This window comes from Bos javanicus, chromosome 10 (genome assembly GCF_032452875.1).
Source record: "Bos javanicus breed banteng chromosome 10, ARS-OSU_banteng_1.0, whole genome shotgun sequence".
Classification (NCBI taxonomy): Eukaryota; Metazoa; Chordata; class Mammalia; order Artiodactyla; family Bovidae; genus Bos; species Bos javanicus.
In genome coordinates, this window is record NC_083877.1 from 99,564,208 (window position 1) to 99,581,080 (window position 16,873).

General features: G+C 49.0%; 1 protein-coding gene across 1 annotated transcript in view; it reads right to left on the bottom strand.

Moving 5' to 3' along the window:
* Positions 1–16,873, bottom strand: part of KCNK10 (potassium two pore domain channel subfamily K member 10) — a 156,365-nt gene that overhangs the window by 69,868 nt on the left and 69,624 nt on the right. Inside the window, exon 2 of the mRNA XM_061429636.1 lies at positions 15,712–16,046. Coding sequence (XP_061285620.1) covers positions 15,712–16,046 — 335 coding nt within the window. The remainder of the gene's footprint in view (positions 1–15,711; positions 16,047–16,873) is intronic.

Sequence of the window (16,873 nt, forward strand, 5' to 3'; positions counted from 1 at the left end):
CGTAAAGTAATTACCCACCAATTAAAAAAAAAAAAAAATGGCCACTTGGAAGAAGGGAGGGCCCAGGTCACAGAAGGAAAAGGCTGATCCTGCTGTGAACTCGGCTCACAGCAAGGATTTCCACAGGCTGCTGAGTGCCTGTCTTAGGAGTCATTCTTTTTCTAAAATCGTCATGTTCCTAAGTATGTAAAACTCTGGGGCTTTCAACACCAAAGAGTCTGCTCATGCATAAAGAACACAGACATGTACTCTGGACGACCTGACCGGAAGGAAAGGTCTCCGAGCACACAGAAAGAAATTGGTTTTCCAATTCACTTCTGGGAAGGTCCTAAACGAAGGGCTCTTGGTCTCCAAAACAGATACATAAGCACCACTCATTCAACTGCGAGCATCTGCCACGGACCAGCCACTGTGCCAGGCATAAGGGATATATTGATAAAAGACATAGCCCCAGCCTCAAAAAGCTCACAAACCTGGAAAAGAGACTGGTGGGAAAATGATGAAGAGCCAATAGAGTCTATAAGTGTTGGTCACTCAGTTGTGTCCGACTCTTCATGATCCCAGGGACTCTAGCCTGCCAGGCTCTTCTGTCCGTGGGATTCTCCAGGCAAGGATACTGAAGTGGGTAGCCAGCCCCTTCTGCAGGATTTCTTCCTGACTCAGGGATTGAACCCAGGTCTCCTGCACTGCAGACAGATTCTTTACTGTCTGAGCCACCAGGGAAGACCCATAGTCTAGCACAGAGGCGAATGTGAGTATCTGATGCTTCCAGGCCAAGCAGGGGACTACCACCATGGACAGGGGCTGGGGGTTCGTGAAGGGTTCTTCCTGGACCTAAGTTTTGTCACCTCTGAGGATACAACAGTTCAGAAATCCAGAGCAGAACACTTAGCAAAGTGCCATAGGTGGCACTCCGTAAATGTTTAGCTGAGGAATGGATGACTGGATGACTAAAATCCAGCTCATTACTATGGCCGCTACGCTCCAGTTTTATGTGAGGGGCCAAAATGGCAGTGGGCTGATTGATTGGGTCGTGTCACCTGCTGCCTGAAACAGTCAGGGCTCTCACGATAAAATCCAACATCAGGCCCTGGTGGGGTTTCGCCGCTACCTGTCTCCAATGTCCGTCTCCCGTTGCCAACAGAACTCTGGCCACAACACTCCCCTCCTCCCGAGTTCCCAGACATCCTGGCCTCCTTCCACCACGGGGCCCAACCTTCAGCTCCCGCTTCCCGTCTGCTGAGTCAGTTCTGCTCACATGCCTCCCAGCTCCAGCTACTTTGCTTTTGCAGCCTACATCTGGTTTTTGTTGCTGTTGTTCAGTCACTCCATCCTGTCCGACTCTTTGCAACCTGATGGACTGCAGCACACCAGGCTTCCCGGTCCTCCACCGTCTCTTGGAGTTTGCTCAAACTCTTGTCCATTGAGTCGGTGATGCCATCCAGCCATCTCATCCTCTGTCGTCCCCCTTCTCCTCCTGCCTTCAATCTTTCCCAGCATCAGGGTCTTTTCCAATGAGTCGGATCTTCACATCAGGTGGACAAAGTATTGGAGTTTCAGCTTCAGCATCAGTCCTTCCAGTGAATATTCAGAGTCGATTTCTATCTGTCTTTATTTATACCTATCTATGTGACGATTGGCATAAGGTTGGCCTCTCCCATTACCAATCAGCAGGGTGACCATGTAATTTATCTTTGAAACAGAGAAACTTTTGAAAGGAAAAGGGGTGCTATTCACAATTATTCCAGGGCTACAAAAGCTGAGATGTTTGACCATCCTAGTTATAAGCTCCAAGACGTTGGGGATCATGTCTGCCTTTTATTCACTATCATGTCCCCAGGACTTAGCATCGAGTCTGGCATACAGCAAGCAATCAAAAGATTTGTTGAATTAATGAATGAATGAGTGAGTGAGTGATTTGGGGCAGAAGAGAATGATAAATGTCACAGCCTTGGGGAGTGTTCATGGGTCATGCAGATTAACCAACAGCTCCTGCTTGTGGGGAGAAAGTTTGACAGCTCAAGATCTCTGGCCTTTTGTCTGCAGAATAGTAGCTTCGGTCACCATGACAACGTCAAAGGTCCATGCCCAGGACCACAGCATCCTGCCCAGTCTCTCCTGCAGCTGCTCACACCACAGATTAACTCCTCCTCGACTAGAGAAATGAGTCTCTAGACCAGAGCCCACAACCCAGCCCCTGGCCCTGGCACAGACGCTCTCTGTATGTTGGGAGGGAGCTCTGGGTCGGAAGGCAAGCCCTGACTCTCAGGAAGGAGCTCTCCGATCCTGTGGTTTAAGTGGGTTTTCCTTTAGTCAGGAGGAATTTCTCCTGATACAATTACACATTCTTCAACACCATTGTGTCAAGTCAAGGATAGAGCATGGGCTCACCTATGGGGACCTTATCTTTGACAAAGGAGGCAAGAATATACAGTGGAGAAAAGAGAGCCTCTCCAATCAGTGGTGCTGGGAAAACTAGACAGCTACATGTACTAGAATGAAATTAGAACCCTTCCTAACACCATACACAAAAAGGAACTCAAAATGTATTAAAGACCTAAATGTAAGAGCAGAAACTATAACACTCTTAGAGGAAAACACAGGCAGCTCACTCTTTGACATAAATTGCAGCTAGATTTTCTCTGGTCCACCTCCTAGATTAATGGAAATAAAAACAAAAATATACAAATGGGACCTAATAAAACTTAAAAGTTTTCAAACACCAAAGGAAGCCATAAAAAAGATAAAAAGACAACCCCTAGAACGGGAGAAAATAATTGCAAATGAAGCGACTGGCAAAGGGTTAATCTATATAATATATAAGCAGCTCCCATACTTCAATATCAGAAAAACAAACAACCCAGTCAAAAAATGGGCACTTCTTCAAAGAAGACATATAGATGGCCAATAAACCCATGCAAACATGCTCAACATCACTCACCATTAGAAAAGTGCAGATCAGAACCACAGTGAGGCATCACCTCACACTAGTCAGAATGGCCATCTTCAAAGAGTCAACAAACAATAAATGCTGGAGAGGACATAGAGAAAAGGGAACCTCCTGCACCGCCGGTAGGGATGTAAACTGGTACGGCCACTACGGAGAACAGCATGGAGATGACTTAAAAAAAACTAGGAGTAAATCAACCATATGACCCAGCAATTCCATTACTGGGTATATAATGTAAGAAAACCACAGTTCTAAAAGATACGTGTACCCCAAGCATGAGCGGAAATCAAGATTGCCAGGAGAAACACCAATAACCTCAGATATACAGATGACACCACCTTTAGGGCAGAAAGCGAAGAAGAACTAAAGAGCCTCTTGATGAAAGAGAAAGAGGAGAGTTTAAAAGCTGGCTTAAAACTCAACATTCAGAAAACTAAGATCATGGTCCCATCACTTCATGGCAAATAGATGGGGAAACAGTGGAAACAGTAAGAGACTTTATTTTCTTGGGCTCCAAAATCACTGCAGATGGTGACTGCAGCCATGAAATTAAAAGACGCTTACTCCTTGGAAGAAAAGCTATGACCAACACAGACAGCATATTAAAAAGCAGATACATTATTTTGCCAACAAAGGTCTGTCTAGTAAAAGCTACGGTTTTTCCAGTAGTCATGTATGGATGTGAGAGTTGGACTATAAAGAAAGCTGAGCACTGAAGAATTGATGCTTTTGAACTGTGGTGTTGGAGAAGACTCTTGAGAGTCCCTTGGACTGCAAGGATATCCAACCAGTCAATCCTAAAGGAAATCAGTCTTGGGTGTTCTTTGGAAGGACTGATGCTGAAGCTGAAACTCCAATACTTTGGCCACCTAATGCAAAGAACTGACTCACTGGAAAAGACCCTGATGCTGGGAAAGATTGAAGGCGGCAGGAGAAGGGGAAAACAGAGGATGAGATGGTTGGATGGCATCACCAACTCGATGGACATGAGTTTGAGTAAACTCCAGGAGTTGGTGATGGACAGGGAGGCCTGGCATACTGCATGCAGTCCATGGGGTCGCAAAGAGTTGGACACGACTGAGCGACTGAACTGAACTGAATGTTCACTGCAACAGTATTTACAACAGCCAGGATATGGCACCTACCTAGATGTCCATCAACAGATGAATGGATAAAGAGGTTGTAGTGCATTTATACAAATGGAATATTATTACTCAGCCATTAAAAGGAACAAATTTGAGTCAGTTGTAGGGAGGTGGATGAACCTAGAGCCTCTTATACAGAGTGAAGTGAGTCAGTAAGAGAAAAACAAGCACCATATATTAGCACATGTATATGGAACCTAGAAAAATGGTGCTGATGAACCTAGCAGAGAATGGATCTGGAGACACAGTTGTTGGGGAAGGTGAGGGTGGGAGAAACTGAGAAAGTAGCATCGACATCTGTACACTACCATGTGTAAACCAGCTAGTGGGGGGTTGCTAAATAAGCCAGGGAGCCCAGCCTGGTGCTCAGCGACAACCCGGAGGGGCGGGATGGTGGGAGGCTCTGGAGGGAAGAGAGATGTGTGTGTATATAGTGATGACTGATTCTCATTGTTGTACAGCAGAAACCAAAACAACATTGTAAAGCAAGTTTCCGCCAATTAAAAAAATAAATAAAATTAAAAGAGAGAGAGAAAGCGTAGGCTCTGGAGTCAGGAAATCTGGATTCCATACCCACTTTTGCCACCAGCTAGTTGAGAGGACTTACCCAGGGCCCGTAGCATCAGCAAATGTGGGCGGTAACAGTAGCTACCCCTCGGGATAATGAGGAATGAAAATACGAGGTTAGGAACAGCCTGGCCCCGAGCCTGCGCACAGTCAGGGCCCCACCAATGGTGTCAAACAGTAGCCACCAAATCGAGCCTGAGGCCTCAGCACTGAGGAAACGAGCCAAGGCTCTAGGCATTTATTATCAAAGAATAAAAAACCCTCCGCGACCACAAAGTGAAACCCAGTGGCAAGGATCCTGCTCACCAACCAAAAAAGGCACTGAACCAGTCCAGGAGGGGGACCCCCAGCAGGACGAGGAGGGACCCCACCCCCAAGGTTCCCACCTCCCGGGAATTCCAGAGCCAGCCCACGGCAGGCCGTGGGAAGCTGCAGTCTTTCTCCAGAAAGAACCAGCATGCAGAGAAGGCCCTGAGGGTTCTGAGGGTGAAGCAACTCGACAAGACGGGGACTGAAGTGTGCCGGGGACAGAAGTCAACCCTCTGGACAGCGAGGTAACCTGCCCACTGTGGGTGGGATTCACACAAGTTGCCGTGAGAACAGTCTCCAGAGAGAGAGGGATCTTTCTTGCTTGTGCCACGACCGGGAAAGTCCTAGGTCCTCCCTGTGAGCACCTCAGTTAGCCCCTCAGTCATGTCTGACTCTTTGTGACCCATAGACTGTAGCCCGCCAGGCTCCTCTGTCCATGGGATTCTCCAGGCAAGAATTCTGGAATGGGTTGTCATTTCCTTCTCCAGGAGATCTTCCCGACCCAGGGATCAAACCCAGGTCTCTTGTACTGCAGGCAGATTCTTTACTGTCTTAGTTATCCAACACTAAATCCACTCCCATGAAACACCACTCCCTTCAGCAGGGCCATTTCCAGGAGAAACCACAGCCCCGTGACCATACCAGACACACTGAAGACACTCAAAGTCTTTAAATGTATTCATGGCCTGAAAAGTGACCACTGCAGACCCTCACCCATGCAGACCGGAGCTCCCTCCCCTGCCAGTCAGGGAAGTCGCCCCATGATTCTGTGTCTTGATGGCTCCCGAGGATGGATGTTCCACTGCTTCCTTCCCGACAAGTCACGAGGAGAAGCTTCCAAAACAACTCTGCGGGAGCAGAGAAGTAAGCAGTGGTGGTGTGTGAGAGCCCAGAGGGTGAGGTGTGTGAGAGCCCAGAGGGTGAGGTGTGTGAGAGCCCAGAGGGTGAGGTGTGTGAGAGCCCAGAGGGTGAGATGCTCCTGCAGCGAAGTGACTCTGCAACCGAGCTGGTGGGAGCGACGACTTCAAAGACCTGCTCAATGTGTCTTATTCACCTGCCAAAGCAAGGCAAGCCGTCCAGGTGCGCTTATCATCCACAGTTCCGTTCCCTGCACTTGGCCTTGGAGACGAAAGCTGGAACAGGGGGTAGGAAATACTGTTTCCTAAACACCAACTCTGTGCTGGGAGTTCTGCTGAGCACCTATGTGGGTTATCTCACCCCCTCCTCCCAATACTCCAAATGAGGAGGGGCGGCCCCAGCCCTGCAATAGGAAAAGTAGTTCTAGGTTTAATGGGGTAAGGGACTCGTGGTCTTTTCCTTCCTTGATACCTCCTTCTTTGAACACACAACAGGCCACATGTGGAGTGCTACAGTCCTGTGACTGACTGGTTCAAACTTGAGAAAGGTGTAGGAGAAGGCTGTATATTACCCTCCTTATTTAACTTCTATACAGAGCACATCATTCGAACTGCTGGGTTGGATGAAGCACAAGCTGGAATCAAGATTGCCAGGAGAAATATCAGCAACCTCAAACATACAGATGATACCACTCTAATGGCAGAAGAGGAATGAAGAGTCTCTTGATGAGGGTGAAAGAGGAGAGTGAAAAAGCTGGCCTGAAACTCAACATTCAAAAAACTAAGATCATGGCAACTGGTCCCATCACCTCATGGCAAATAAAAGGGCAAAAGTGGAAGCCAGTGACAGATATTCTTTTCTTGGGCTCCAGAGCCACTGTAGACAGTGACCACAGTCATGAAATTAAAAAATGCTTGCTGCTTGAAAGGAAAGTCAGGACAAACCCAGACAGTGTTTTAAAAAGCAAAGACGTCATTTTGCCAACAAAGGCCCATACAGTCAAAGCTATAGTTTTTCCAATAGTCGTGCACAGAGGTGAGAGTTGGACCATAAAGAAGGCTGAGTGCTGAAAAACTGAGGCTTCTGAACTGTGGTGTTGGAGAAGACTCTTGAGAGTCCCTTGGACTGCAAGGAGATCCAACCAGTCCCTCCTAAAGGAAATCAGTCCTGGGTGTTCATTGGAAGGACTGATGCTGATGCTGAAGCTCCAATACTTTGGCCACCTGATGGGAAGAGCTGACTCATTGGAAAAGACCCTGATGCTGGGAAAGATTGAGGGCAGGAGGAGAAAGGGACGATGGAGGATGAGACGGTTGGATGGCATCACCGACTCGATAGACAAGAATAGAGCAAACTCTGGGAGGCAGCGCAGGACAGTGCTGCGGTTCATGGGGCTGCAAAGAGTCAACATGACTCAGAAACTGGACCACAGTACCACATCAGCTAAAAACGTCTCCTTCTCCCTCCAGTCTTTTCCTTGGAGCAAAAGGTTTAAGAAAAAGCACAGACACTGTATGGAGGATGCAGACCGTTGACACAAGTGAGCAGTCTAGCACAGTGGTTAGATGTCTGGTCTCTGGAGTCTGGCATTCCAAGGCTCAAATCCCAGTTTAACCACTTATTTGCTGGGTGGCCTTGGGCAAGTTGCTTAACTTCTCAGAATTTTGTTGCTCATCCAGGAAACTGAATGATGATGATAGATCCTACCTGAAGGTCTGTTGCAAGGGTTTAAGGATTAAAGTACTTAGAACAAGCCTAGAGGAAGGGAAACAACCAATAAACAGTAGCTATTTTTTATGGTGACCACAGCTCCACAGGAAACCTCCCAATGCTGTCGTCTGCAGACTCTCTCACCGGGTCTCAGGGACAAGAGTCCGCAGATGGACGGGTCTTGTGTGTGCTCTGCAGACTGAGCTGCTGAGGCCCAGCTTGGGTTAACGGCCTTGCCCCGGGGAACAAACGAGAAGGTGGACGTTTCTCCCTGAGGGATGAACAGCCGTCAGGCCCGGAGGACCGCAGCTCTCACTCAGGACCAGTGACTTTGCGGTCACCGGTCAGCCCACTGTCCCGGTGACCCGCTCCCCGGGGCTGCCTCCATCTCCCGTCCCTGAGGTTCTCCCACGCGTGTCCTGGGCCCCACAGGGGAACAGTCAGGCCACAAAGCCAGCTTGGTGTCTACTGAATCACCTGAGGCCAAGCGACCCCACCAAAGTTGCTGGTAAAAGTGATGATCTTGGGGGCGGGGTAAGTCCCTGAGAGGACACACAAAGCTGCCAGGCGGCTTCCCTGGGCTCCGGCCACAGCGACTCAGCAAATGGACTCAGCAGCCCAGCTCAGCGCTCGGGAGAGTCGTCTCTGCGACACAGACTTGACATGTGAACAGGCGAAGCAAATCGACATTGGTCAGTTAGGAAATTTAGGATCTGAAGCCCCACTGGGCGTTTCAAGAGCTTGCTTCTCTTTTCCTTGAACAGAAAACCCCCAGATGCACATGGTTGAGGGGCTTTCTAAACTTCTTTTTTTCCTGTCTTCCCTAAGAAACAAGTAGTAGCAGTCACCGTAGCTCAGAGTGGCTGAGCTTTTCTGTTTAATCCTCAGAGCTCCCTAAAAGGCGGACTCTGTCTTCACCATCTTCATTCTACAGAAAGAAAAGCTGGGGCTGCGGTGAGGCCAGCTCTCACCCAGGCCACACAGCCCGTGAGCGGAAAGAGAGCCTTAGCACGGGACAGCGACTCGAGCGCGGGTGCCGCCGGCCGCGCCACGCGACCCGCGTGGCCTCCGCTTGGAGGAGGGGTGCGGGCCCAGGGCAGGCCCTCTAGACCCTTGCTGGATGAGAAGTGAGTCGTTTTCAAGTCAGCCTTGTCAGACTCCCTTAAATGCAGCCTCATCCACTGTCATCTCGGCATGGCCCACCTGCGAGGGCCCAGTATTCTTCCAAACAACTCCTCCTTCCTCCAGCTTCTCCTTCCTCCAACCCGACATCATGGCTGCCTCTCCAACAGAAAACGTCCGTCACGTCACAACTTTCTTGAATCTTTCAGCGAGTCCCCACTGCCTGTAGCAGGAAGCCCGAACTCCTTGGCTAGCCTCTCTGACCACCTCTCAGGTCCAGCCCCGTCCCCCATCAGCTCTCCCACACCTCCCCACTCCGGGCACGTGGACCACCTGCAGCCCCCTCCAGGGACCCCCAGGCTGGCGGGATGCCCTCGGAGCAAGTTCTGAATGGATCCTTCCCACATTCCAGGTCTCTGCTCCAACACACTGGGTATGAGGGAAGGGCACACGGGTCAGACTGCCAGGAGTAAAGCCGGGATCCACCAGCTCACCTGAGCGTGCAGCTGCACCTCAGGCTGCCTCAGCGTTCTCCTCTGGAAGTGGCACAACAGACAGTCCTCACACGATCGCCACAGGGACCCAAAGAGACAAATACCACCAAGTCCTTCCTGACCTCTGCTGGCCTCTGCGGGCTCCCACTGTGCACACGCTTCACGGAACGCCACGCCAGCCATCATCCAAAGCATAAGGGATGACAATGCCGGCAGGAATGTGGAGAAGAGGGGTCTCGGGCACCAGTCACGGGCTTGGAAACTGGCACAGCCGCCACAGAAAGCAGTACGAGCTTCCTCAGAAATCAAAAATAGAATTACCATATGATCCAGCAATTCCACTTCTGGGAATACATCCAAAGGAAACATAAACAAGAACCAGAAAAGCCGTCTGCACCCCACGCTCCTAGCATCGCTTACAAGCGACGAGACGTGGAAGCAATCTAAGTGGCCGCTGACAGGTGAATGGATGCAGAAGTCCACACAGACAGAGGCAGGTATCATGGAATATTATTCAGCCATCAAAAGACGAGGAAATCCTGCCGTTTGCACAAACACAGATGGCCCTTAAGGACATTATGCTAAGTTAAATACATCAGATGGAGAAAGACAAATGTTTGCGTGATTTCACTTATGTGTGAAATGTTTTTTTTTTTAAAAAAAAACTCATAGAGAAAAATATTAGAGATGGGAGTGGGGGAAGGGGAGTTGGGGGAAGGTGCTGGAAAGCTGCAGACTTCCAGTTTTAAGTCCTCAGAAGGGAAGGTACAGTTTGATGGCTACAGTGAACACTGCAATTTGGTATAGATGAGAACTGTAAGATAGGAAATCTAAGAGGTCTCGCCACAAGGAAAAAAGTTTCTCTCTGTGGACCTATATGAGATGATGGAGGCCTGCTCAACTTTTTACAGTAGTCGCTTCGCAATAAATACTCAAACCATTATGCTGCACACCTTAAAGTTATACAGGGATATACGTTAACTATATCTCAATAAAACTGGGGGGAAATGCCTCCACTCCAGTGAGCTCCAGTTACTGGCTGACACGCCTCTTCCTCCATGGTTGCCCAGTCTCCTGCCATGTGAGACTGGATGATTCCTTGTGATGAGTGGGCTGGGTCTTTAGCAGCATCCCTGGCCTCTCCCCACTAACCTCCCGTACCATCTCTCCAGCGGTGACATAGAAAATGTCTCCAGACATTGAGAGATGCGCCTCCCCACCAGAGGCAACCTACTCCCCATTAGGAACCACTGCTTAAAATTCTGAGCTCCTTGAATAACACTATAAACAGCAGCAGCAGCAATATCTACCTTTTTTTTTTTTTTTGAATACTCACCACATGCCAAGCACAGTTCAAAGCCCTTCTCATGAATCACAGAATTTAATCCTCTCAAGCCCTAAGGGTGAGGGGTTTGGGGCACACTTTATTGATAATGAAACAGAATCATGGAGAGGTTTGTAACTTGCTCGAGGCACATTTTATTCTCCTGTTTCCTATCCCCAGCATCTAGCCTGTGACCTGATATAACAGAAGTTCAGTAGCAATGTAAAGAACGCACAGATGAATCTATTAATCAGATAGTCTCCTCCATAACAGCATCGAGGTCAGGGATGGTGACCCATCTGTCTCCTCTGCAGTCCGCCGGTACCCCCAAAAAACCCCTCCCCAGCTATAGCTCTTTTAAGCTATCCAGGCATCTCATGGGGGTTAGGCTATTCCAGTGGCTCAGACAGTAAAGAATCTGCCTGAAATGCAGGAGACCTGGGTACAATCCCTGGGTTGGGAAGATCCCAATGACTGGCATCTTCACTCCAGGATTCTTGCCTGGAGAATCCCATGGAGATAGGGGCCTGAAGGGCTGCAGTCCATGGGGGAACAGAGTCAGACAGGATGGAGCGACTACCACTCAAACTGTTCAGACTGCTCTGTGTTTGTTATTATTAATAATATGAATTACACCTTCCAAATTCGGAGAAGGCAGTGGCACCCCACTCCAGCACTCCTGCCTGGAAAATCCCATGGACGGAGGAGCCTGGTGAGATGCAGTCCATGCGGTCGCTAAGAGTCAGACAAGACTCAGCGACTTCACTTTCACTTTTCACTTTCATGCATTGGAGAAGGAAATGGCAACCCACTCCGGTGTTCTTGCCTGGAGAATCCCAGGGACGGGGGAGCCTGGTGGGCTGCTGTCTATGGGGTCGCACAGAGTTGGACACGACTGAAGCGACTTAGCAGCAGCAGCAGCAGCAGCAGCACACCTTCCAAATTAGCTCTATGAGTGGTTCACTCAATTCAGCTGAGAGTCCCGACACCATCAGATAAATACCATCAATCTGACCTTTTCCCTATTAGATAAAAGTATCACTGAGATACAATAATACTATTTCCCAGCATCCTGAAAGCCCTCCTAAACAGCGTGCTTCTTATGCGCACTCCAGAGAGCGCTGCCCAGAGGATGCTCGAAAGTGAGAGGATGCTCCCTGGTCCTAAGGTGTTGCCACCTGCAGCCTATGAAGGAAGCAGTGAACTGAGGACAGCGCATAATAATTTGATTCTTTATTGTTATGATTATTGGCTGTGCTGGGTCTCCATTGCTGTGCGGGCTTTTCTCTAGCTGCGGTGGGCCAGGGCTCCTAACTGGGCTGCAGGGGCTTCTGATTACAGTGGCTTCTCTTGCAGCGGAGCACGGGCTTCAGCAGTTGTCTTGCAAGGGCTCAGGAATCGTGGTCCCGGGTTCCCGAGCACCAGCTCAACAGCTGTGGGACATGGGCTTAGTTGCTCCACAGTATGTGGGATCTTCCCGGATCAGGGACTGAACCTGTGTCCCCTGCATTGGCAGGCAGATTCTTTACCACGGAGCTACCAGGGAAGCCCCAATAATGTGATTCTTAATTGACATAGGTTCAGTATTTTAACTACTTAGCTTTCAAAAACTGTAGACAAACACAGGTATAAACACTTACACCACAGCAGATGGAGATCTTAAAGCGTCCCATATCCAGGACTGACAGTCTATGCATATAAAGGGGGGTGGAAAAAGAAATGTTTTCTGTTAGAGAGCAAGGAAATCCAACGCTTTTTGACTCTGCTAAAATTCTGGAAAGCATTAAACATGAAGCAAATATTTAAGAGAGAATTAAGCTAACGATGCTGAGGCTGAAACTCCAATACTTTGGCCACCTCATGCGAAGAGTTGACTCATTGGAAAAGACTCTGATGCTGGGAGGGATTGGGGGCAGGAGGAGAAGGGGACGACAGAGGATGAGATGGCTGGATGGCATCACTGACTCAATGGACGTGAGTCTGAGTGAACTCCGAGAGTTGGTGATGGACAGGGAGACCTGGCATGCTGCAATTCATGGGGTCGCAAACAGTCGGACACGACTGAGCAACTGAACTGAAGCTAATGATCAAGCAAGAACTACTTAAAGGGCTAAATACTCATCGGGTGAGGCAAGGAAGAGTCAGGTAAACCTCACTTTGAATCTCAGCTCTGCCACATTGATGGTTGGAAAGGTATTCAACCTCTTTTAGCATCAGTTTCTTTACCTGTGAAATGCGTAGAGTAGTACCAACTTAGAATGTTATTGGAGAGATTAAATGAATTGATGGATAGAAGGTGCCTAACTCACAATGGATACCTAACAAAGGGTAGATTTTTAAATTGTTATAAAAATGATCTCATGGGCACACACACACACACACCCCTCATTTCACAGAGGAACTTTTGAAGTCAAAGGATGGGTCTTAACGGCAACACCAGAACTACCTCTGTCATCCTGTCCTTCATTCTAGCCTCTGAATTCTTTCATAAAGGAAAAAACCAAAGAGCGGACAATAGGGAACTACTGAGTTAATAAAGGAACGCATGAATAAGCTCAGATACCTCGTGGCGTCACCACTGTTAGAGATTTCCTTTGATATCTCATTCCAAAAGCATCTCTCTCTTGGGTAATAATTAGATGCAAAGCCACACAGAGGCTACATGTGGATGCAAAGATAATAAGACATGATCCCTTTCCCCAATGTCTCACTGTCTAAGGAAGGAAAATTCAGGCATGAGTCCAGATTCAATCCAGGCCTCCTATTAGATTATTACATGTACGGCAACTAAATAAAAAGGGTCCCATTACACATCAATGCAAAATGTATAATCCCTTACTTAAAATTACTCCAGAATTATGTCCTCCATTCTTTACAGCAATTTGAGCCTTAAACCTGTGCTAAACAGATTAGCACAACACTCTCACCATCACAAAACTGTTTGTATGTTCCCATGAAAGGAGAAAAAAAAGACAAGTCCATCTAAGAAAGAGTGGTAGGAAACACTGCCCTTATCTTTTTAAATTGTAAGGTTTTATTTTTTTTAATAAAAATTGTGGGACATAGTATGAAGTCATATGCAGTCCCAGAAGGAAAATGTATATTTCTATTAAACTTAAGAGTCAAGTCTGAGGTGGCTCAGTGGTAAAGAATCAGCCTACCAATATAGGAGATGTGGATTAGCAAGAGTCAGACACAACTTAGGGACTAAACCACCACCACCAAGTCAGATTAGAGAAACATTTAAAAGATTATATACTAACAAAGAAAAGAATATAATGACAATAAAGGGGTCAGATCATAAGTGGCCCCAGAATTCCCCTCCCTGTCAGTGGAGCTGAAAATAGATAAAGAAAGAAGCCGGCCCAGACTTGTGACTCCTATAACAAGCTGATGTGTAGTAACCATTAGAATGTGTTATTGGATTATACTTGCTTTACAATGCTGTGTCAGTTTCCGTTATACGCATATATACGCCCAACTGCCCCCCACCCCACCCCTCTAGGGCATCACAGAGCCCCGAGTTGAGCTCCCTGTGTTATAGAGCAGCTTCCCACATCGATTTTACACATAGTAGTACATGCATGTCAATCCTAACCTCCCACTCTGTCCCCCTCTCCTCTTCCTCCCCCACCGCCAGCCCCCCACTGCTGTGTCTGCATCTCTATTCATAACCTGGAACTAGCTTCATCTGTACCATTTTTCTATTAATAGATTCTACATACATGCATTAAAATGCTGCTCATGCTCAGTCGCTAAGTTGTATCCGACTCTTCGTGACCCCATGGACTGTAGCCAGCCAGACTCCTCTGTCCATGGGATTTCCCAGGCAAGAATACTGGCGTGGGTTGCCATTCCCTCCTCTGGGAGATCCTCCCAACCCAGGGATCAAACCTATGTCTCTTGCAACTCCTGCATTGGCAAGTGGATTCTTTATCACTGAGCTGCCTGGGAAGCCCATGTGCACTGATATATGATATTCGTTTTTCTCTTGGGGTTCACAGGTAGCTCAGTTGGTAAAGAATCCGTCTTCAATGCAGGAGACCCCAGTTCGATTCCTGGGTTGGGAAGATCTGCTAGAGAAGGGATAGGCTACACACTCCAGCATTCTCCTACCATTAGAACTTAATGTGGGTCACACCAGGGCCAAAAGGAACCGTGAAAGCTGTCTCCTCCACCCCTCTGCCTTCCAAACTTGAGAACCTCCAGAAAAACGGGGCTCTCCCTTGCTTCTGTGTCACCATCCTCCACCAGTACGCCTCATGGTTCAGGAGGGTGTGCAGGTTAGAAGCCAAACCCCAGCCACCACGCCTCATGGTTCAGGAGGATGTGCAGATTGGAAACCAAACCGCAGCTCAGAAGCTTCACCCTCTGTCACCTCTGCGGTGAAGCCCTCCAACTGGCCTCTCAGCGGCCCCCTTGTCCTCTTCCTGGGACTCGGTCCTCTCCGCCTGAGGTGCTTCTCAAGCCTCCTGTTTCTCTCCCCCCGCCCCCCCACCATACCGCCTTAGATGACTCCTTGTTCCCCACACTCCCTTCCAGCCTCACTTCGCCCCTGCCAACGCCACCCCACCTCTGCATCCTCTGCCTGGCAGGCAGGAGGCCAAAGTTCTCCACCTCCGTTTCTTTTTTGAATATTTTTTTCCTTCCTATCCAAAGTACAGGGAGGCCCCAGCACGGTGTCTGACACACAGTGGATTTGCGAAACAGCGTCTTGCTCATCGCTGTCATAGACGTCCTTACTTCTTCATCCTCACAAGCCACCAAAGCCTCTCCAAGTCTCTCACGGCCTCCCCACCCCACTTCTGGTGGCCTTTTCTCTGCTCCATTCTCACTCACCTGGGACAGGTTAAGACACTCCTACTTGCTTAAAATTCTTTCTCTGACTTCCAGGCCACCCTCTTACCCAGCACCTCACACAGATGTAACGGTTAATCAGCCTACATAAGTGGCCTTGAACTTGGCAATCCAAAGCCCTCAGCCTGCTGCGGCCACTGAGCACCGCATCCCAGAGCAGGTGATGCAGAACGCAGCCTGCTGCTGTGTGGTCTGGGGGACCCCTCTCCCGCACCCTGTCACAGGTCTCCACTCAAACGTCACCTCCCAGAGAGGTCCCCCTCACCACCAGAAGCATCTCGACCAAAGGCAAGGCTCAGTGAGCCAGAAAGACAGACGTCCAGGCCGCCCTTTCCCCCCGCGGGCGAGGCGATGGCGGACTCCCTCCCTGCTCACCTGGATCAGCGTCTCCAGCTCCTGGGGGCTCACACAGATATGATCCCGCAGGAATTCCGCCTTCTCCAAGGCGATAGTGTTCTTTTGGCTGCTCTCAAAGGGCTGCTCCAACGCCCGGAAGACGAGACCACCCGTGACGAGGTAGACCACCACGACCACGAAGATGGCAACCACCGTCTTCCACTTCATGACGGTCTGCAGGCCCCCCTGGGCCGCGCCTTCCATCCTGGCTACGACCGCGGCTCGGGAGGACACGGCGAGGCGAGGCGCCGGCGGAGCCCCGTTAGCGGCGGCCTTGGGCGGGCACGCCGGGGGCGCTGCTGCAGGAACGGCCACTGGGAAACGGGGCGGGCGAGAGGGAGAAGAGAGTTCGTTTATAAACACACACCCCACACCAAGTCACCGCGCAGACATCTTTCAAGCCGGCTGTCAAATGGGAGGGCTCAACATGGGTTCCCCAAGCCCCCAGTGAGGGAATTCAACCAGTTGCTAGGTGTCTGCTTGAATGATAAAAGCTGAGCACCAGGGGTTCCAGTTTTCAGTAATAATAATAACTGAGTCTGAAATGTGTATATTTCTCTACAGGGGTCCAAATCTGAAAGCCATGTCTCTGTTATTTATCATTCAGCTCCTGCCTCAGTTTTCTTGTTAAGCAATGTGTGAGATAGACTAGGGCTTCCCTGATAGCTCAGTTGATAAAGAATCTGCCTGCAATACAGGAGACCCTAGTTCGATTCCCGTGTGAGGAAGATCTGCTGGAGATGGATAGGCTACCCTCTCCAGTGTTCTTGGGCTTCTCTTGTGGCTCAGCTGGTAAAGAATCCACCTGCAACGCCGGTGATCTGGGTGTGATCCCTGAATTGGGAAGATCCCCTGGTGAAGGAAACAGCTACCCACTCCAGTATTCTTGCCTGGAGAATTCTACGGACTGTATAGTCCATGGGGTTGCAAAGAGTCGGACACGACTAAGCGACTTTCACTTTCAAGATAGACAACAAACCACCATATTTTAAAAAGAAGTGTACTGTTCAATCTGGACAGGAAATAAGTAGGAAAAGGATACCCAGCAGATTTGTCCAAGCACTGAGGGCTAGGTGATACCAAGTGTATAGAAGATATGAGCATCTGGCAAGTTTAAAAGTTCTTTTCTTGAGGTCTATAG